The sequence below is a fragment of the Alligator sinensis genome, unplaced genomic scaffold (assembly GCF_000455745.1).
Source record: "Alligator sinensis unplaced genomic scaffold, ASM45574v1 scaffold1170_1, whole genome shotgun sequence".
In the NCBI taxonomy this organism is placed as follows: domain Eukaryota; kingdom Metazoa; phylum Chordata; order Crocodylia; family Alligatoridae; genus Alligator; species Alligator sinensis.
This window is the reverse complement of record NW_005842859.1, coordinates 152,390-157,894: the sequence shown is the minus strand read 5'-3', so window position 1 is coordinate 157,894 and position 5,505 is coordinate 152,390. Positions and strand designations below refer to the sequence as shown.

Genomic DNA, 5,505 nt, shown 5'->3' with positions numbered 1-5,505 from the left:
AGTGCTGGGTTTAGATGACCCCAGCTAGATACTCATCTAACCTCCTCTTGAAGACCCCCAGGGTAGGGGAGAGCACCACCTCCCTTGGGAGCCCGTTCCAGACCTTGGCCACTCGAACTGTGAAGAAGTTCTTCCTAATGTCCAATCTAAATCTGCTCTCTGCTAGCTTGTGGCCATTATTTCTTGTAACCCCCGTGGGCGCCTTGGTGAATAAATACTCACCAATTCCCTTCTGTGCCCCCGTGATGAACTTATAGGCAGCCACAAGGTCGCCTCTCAGCCTTCTCTTGCGGAGGCTCAAGAGGTCCAGGTGCCCCAGTCTCTCCTCGTAGGGCTTGGTGGGACTCTTAGAAATGCCAGTGGTAGATAGATTGATCCTGTTGCTCTGTTAAGTCTTTGAACCAATGCTGTATTCACTCTGTTCCTCCCATTGGCATCTTTGCCTCTTGAGATGATTCAGATGTTATCCTGCCCTTAATCTCTTAATTGTATCACTAAGGCCAGCCTTGTGTGGGAATGAGTACAGTCATCCCAGTAGTGTCCTCATGCTAATTCCTTCTCTCTCTCGTTTTTAATACTTTGGATTATAGTCGAGAGAGATGCTGTTTCTCTGCGTTATAAAAGTTGATGCTAACTTTCTTAACACGGCACAAACTGCTGCATTTGGGAATACGATACTTAGTGCGTGAATAGTCTGCTGTACGTGCTGTCTTGAATCTTAGGTTTTTGCCTTGCCGAGCTCTCAGTTAGGGAGTCTGAATCCGTCTCCAGTTGTTATTGGTATTCCTTTCCCAGGGATCTAGAATGAGATGGTCAGTTGTACGCTCCACTTCTTTCTGGAAGAGCAGGATTGAGGATGTCAGTCAGATAGCAGAAAAGCTGGAGTAGCAGGTCTTAAAATGTGGGTTTTTTTCTGTGTCGCTGTGTAAAGGACACACTCCAGTAACAAGAAACTTATGGATTTGAGAGCCCCAGCCGGGCTTTGTGCCAGGTGGCGGTCATGCTGGGAGGGGGAGCAATGGGGAGGGGGTGGCTAAGGCAAATGTTAGGGTGGCCATAGTCCCCCTAGCGCTGCCTCTGCAGTTTGCTGATGGGCGGGCTTTGGGCTGGGACCTCGGCGGGCCACACTGCAGGTTGTGAGCCGGCTCCCTGGTGAAACAGGCTGTGGTAGGCCTGGGGCATTGTCAGCTTGGACTTTGTTCTGCAGTCCAGCAGCCCGGCCATCCCTCTCTGCGTCACTGTGCGTGTCTGTCTGGTTCTGGGTGTGTGTGCGTGTGTCTGGTCTGTGTGCATTTGCGCACGTGTGGTTCTGTGCATGTGCACGTGTCTAGTTCTCTGTCTTCTCTCCTTTTTCTTTCTTTTCTTTTTTTTCTTTCTCTTTCCCACTTTCGCGCTCTTTTTTTTTTTTCCCCTCTCATCACAACATGCTTAACAAAAATAAAAATAACAAAGGCAGTACATGAAGCTTTATTTGTTGTTACCAGGCTTAGACTTTTTAGAAAACCTGGTATTTACTGGTTTGGTTTGGTTTTGGTTTGTTTTGTTTGTTCTTTTTTAAGGAGGGGACATTTAGGTTTATTAACTATTTTAATATGCAGTGTGTCCTGGCATGTACCCCTTGCCCCGGTTTTGTTTTTCTGGCATGCTGGCACTCTGGCACCTTACAAGGGAGACATTGTGGGTTTTTTGGCACTCCGGGCAAAAACATTGCCTGCCCCTGTTCTACAGTGAGCTGATATACCGTTTTTTTTTCTTCCTTTTACAGCCTCCACTAAAGAGCATAAAAGCTCGCCCCAAGAAGAAAGCTGTGGGTTCTGTTGCTGCTGGCGAGTCGGCCTAAGGAGACCTCCCCCACCCGTATCTGTCCCAGGATTCACCTGTTACTTTGAAGGGACACTCTCCAAAGAAGGGAGCTGAGATTCATGTACATAACAGCTACTGCTTAGTAGAGCTCATTCCAAGGCGAGGGGGTGGCTGGGATTTGGCACACGGAGCAGAGGATGCACATCCTCAAGAATTATTTACTTCTTTTCATCTCTTTTGGAGGGATTGCTAATATGTCTGTACATAGCCTGTTGCTTTGGGATTCCCTCTCTGTGTAACCCTAATAGGGGAAGCTCATTGCTGAAAGAACTAATTAGGGTTAGAGCCATCCCTAGCACAGAGGCTGGAAATAGGATATTTAAGATGCAGGCCACTGAAATTCCACTTATGGTGGGGAGCTTCCCTACTATGTCTTAGGTTGCCCTGGCTTTCCTTCTGCAGCTACAAGCTAATGTTAGGAATCCCCAGGAGCCAGAGTGACTGGTGCTGGTACCGGTGACAATTCAAGCTCATCCTCTTAGGGAAGGGGCGTGAAGGGATATGTACTGGGTGCTTTCCAGTGTGTGTGATAACTCGTGTGGGAGAAGTGCGATTGGCTTAGAGTTTCAGCAAGTGCTATAGAGGCACTCGTGGGAGGTGAGGATGAAGTGTGTGTGGCAGGGAGAGTGAAGATTAGGGAGGGAGCTGAGAAACTATTAAGTGACCAATGGGGTGGTATAGGGGTGGGTGTGTGGGTGTGGTAGAGTGCATACAAGAATGCTGGAAAAGTCACTTCTCCAGAAAAAAGTGGTATCCCTGGGGCTTGATGGTCTCCACTTCAGAAGTCCCTGAATGTAATGTCTGAGTCCATAGTCAGATCTGTTGCCTGTAAGAATGTCAAGTAGTGTGTGAGACAGTGAGAGAATTGGCAGGGGGTGGGGGTGGACAGGGAGGATGTTACTTTGCCACCCAGTGGCTGAAGTCCACAGCACCTCTGATTCTACTTGTCCCAGAACTAATCTGACAAATTCTTTCATCCTAACAGATGACTGGAAAACGTGGCTCAAAACAGTCTGCAGACACTTGAGCAAATATGAGGTGGAGCAATCCAGAGGCCCTTCTGTCCCAACTCCAGAAGGCTCCAGGAGAGCCAGTCCACAGGGCAGGAGAGCTTACAAATAACTAAAGTATGAAAACATCATTATCCTGATCCCAGAACTCCATTTTTGGGTTGGGGGGAGGGGGGGGTCAAGGGGAGCACAGTATCAGGATTGATCAATCCTTCTGCTGCATCCCATTCCAGCCCTTGAGAACCAACTTCTCGTCTATCTGACCATGTGCCATTTCCATCAACCTGGGACCTGAGCAGCATGTAAGACTCGAATCAAAAAAACATGTGGATATGGGATATGTAATGTGGGAGTCAGACTTCAGTAATCCTCACATAGAAAGACTTTGAGGTGAGTCAGTCCAAACTATATGCTGGATCCTAACCCCTCAGAATAGGTTAGAGGATTTTTCCCTTTTGGGTGAAAACACGTGCTACCCTTTACCTGTTACTAGTTCCATTCAGATTTATGATGGTGGGAATTTCTTATGTGAAGTAGCACCCCTCATCTTGCTAGCTTTTATGATTTCCTCAGCAGTGATTGAGGGAGCATCCTTGATGCCAAGGTAAGTATTCATGTGCACAACTGCTATCTTAGAGAGAGACTTGGAGACCTTGGTTTCTATTGAGAATAGCTGCCAAAGGAGTCTGATCTTCCTGGCTGCTTCTCCTTATTTAAGAGCCATGCTCTTTTGTATTCAAGGTGTAGGACTTCCTTCCAAATCTCTGTATCCTGCTATCACACTGCTAGAACTAGGACAGAGTTTTTAGTCTAAAAACCCTGTTGTTTTGTTGTAGGCAGGGTCTAGAACTTCCCCTGTAATCCAGGTTATGATTACATTTTCCGTCTACTGGACAGTTCTTAAATTGCTCATAACAGTAGAAGTGTCATCTTGGGCTGAAATTCTACACATTTCTCCTTCATCTGGAAATAGACTTTCTGGAAAGCTCAGCTGCTTTTGGAACAAGAGCTAGGGAAGACATTTTTGCCCTTGAAGCTATGATTTTTCAAAATTGGGTCCAGGTTCTATGGCAGACAGTGGAAGGAACTTGTAAGAAACAGTGACTTAATGAGACGGGGTGTGGAAAAACATTCGTTTTAGCTTTTTTAAAAAGGGGAAGGAGAGTTCCTGCTCTGCTCTTAACAAGTGCTTCTATTATGCCACGGTTACAGCTGTGTGAACCTGCCTAAATTAAGGAGGGTTAAAGTTGGAATGGTTTTGCTACACTCGTTTCACTGCAGAATCAGAGTTGCATCATAACTGCTTGCTCTGGTATCTTTTGATAAGTATGCCATTGATGCATCTGTCATAAACCTTTTCATAGTCTGGTGAAAATACATTTTGATTTGGCTGAAGCTTTAAGATTTAAAAAACGTACTCTCTTGCCTTTTATCAATTCCTAACCTGCCAGTGTTCCACTAGCATTATATGAAAGTGCATGTATTTCAGTGGAAATCTTTGGAGAGGATTCAACTATTTAACCATTTTACAGACCTTGGGACTGTAAAGTGAAGAGAAACTTGTGTAGAATGTTGTTTGGAAAAAGACTGGGCTTTGAAGGATTGCTGTCCCAGTCTGTAGCGTACTGGGTAGAACAGAGCAATTAACTCTCTACAACATGCAGAGTGTTCTGCATAGCCACATTTTTCTAGTTTTATTTTTTTAAAAGTAAGTCTCCAAATGTTGCATTTAAAGATCATGGACTCAAGTTTGGAATTGCAAGGGTAAAGTAGACTGTCCACATGCTCATCTTCCCCTCGCCTTCCTTGAGTTTATGCTTTGCATTAATGTCTAATTACAAAACCTTCATACTGTGAATTTTCCAGAAGAGCCATTTCAGAAACTGGGTGGTGCAGAGTGAATGAGACGGAACTGCCTTGGGGATAAGGCAGAGTTTCATAGTAGGTAGGGTCGGAAGGGACCTGAGCAGATCATCAAGTCCAACCCCCTGCCATGGGCAGGAAAGAATGCTGGAGTCAAACGACCCCAGCTAGGTGATTATCCTGGGGGTCCTTTTGAAGACCCCCAGGGTAGGAGCAAGCATCGCTTCCCTTGGAAGTTGGTTACAGGTCCTAGCCACCCCGACTGTGAAGTAGTGCTTCCTGATTTTCTAGCCTGAATCTACTCTTGGTCAATTTATGGCCGTTATTACTCGTTACTCCCGGTAGTGCTCGGGGTGGGGGGGGGGCAGGGACACTTCCATAGCTTGCTGGTCCCTCTTGGCCAGTTTATAGACGGCCACCAGATCCCACCTCAGCCTTCTCTTGTGGAGGCTGAACAGGTTCAGGTCCTTTAGCCTCTCCTTGTAGGGCCTGCCTTGCTGCCCCCTGATCATGCGAGTGGGCTCCTCTGGACCCTCTCCATGCTGTCCACATCCCTCCTGACATGCGGCGCCCAGAACTGGACGCAGTACTCCACCTGTAGCCTGACCAGTGCCGTATAGAGGGGGAGGATCACCTCCTTGGACCTGCTCGAGATGCATCTGTGGATGCATGACAAGGTGTGGTTGACCTTCTTGACTGCGTCCCCACGCTGTCGGCCCGTGTTCATTTTGGAATCAATAATGACTCCAAGTTCCTTTTCTGCCTCTGT

The 5,505-nt window shown here is 46.8% G+C and overlaps 1 protein-coding gene across 3 annotated transcripts in view; it reads left to right on the top strand.

Annotated features, from left to right (window-relative positions):
• The window catches only part of REEP2 (receptor accessory protein 2), a 14,326-nt gene extending 9,404 nt beyond the window's left edge, over nt 1-4,922 (top strand). For 2 of the 3 annotated variants that reach the window (XM_025191765.1, XM_025191764.1), the window contains exons 7-8: nt 1,766-1,924; nt 2,849-4,922. In XM_025191765.1, coding sequence (XP_025047550.1) covers nt 1,766-1,840 — 75 coding nt within the window. In that variant the 3' untranslated portion in view covers nt 1,841-1,924; nt 2,849-4,922. The remainder of the gene's footprint in view (nt 1-1,765; nt 1,925-2,848) is intronic. The other variant, XM_006035594.3, reaches the window with a different exon arrangement.
• Nucleotides 4,923-5,505: the final 583 nt, after the last annotated feature.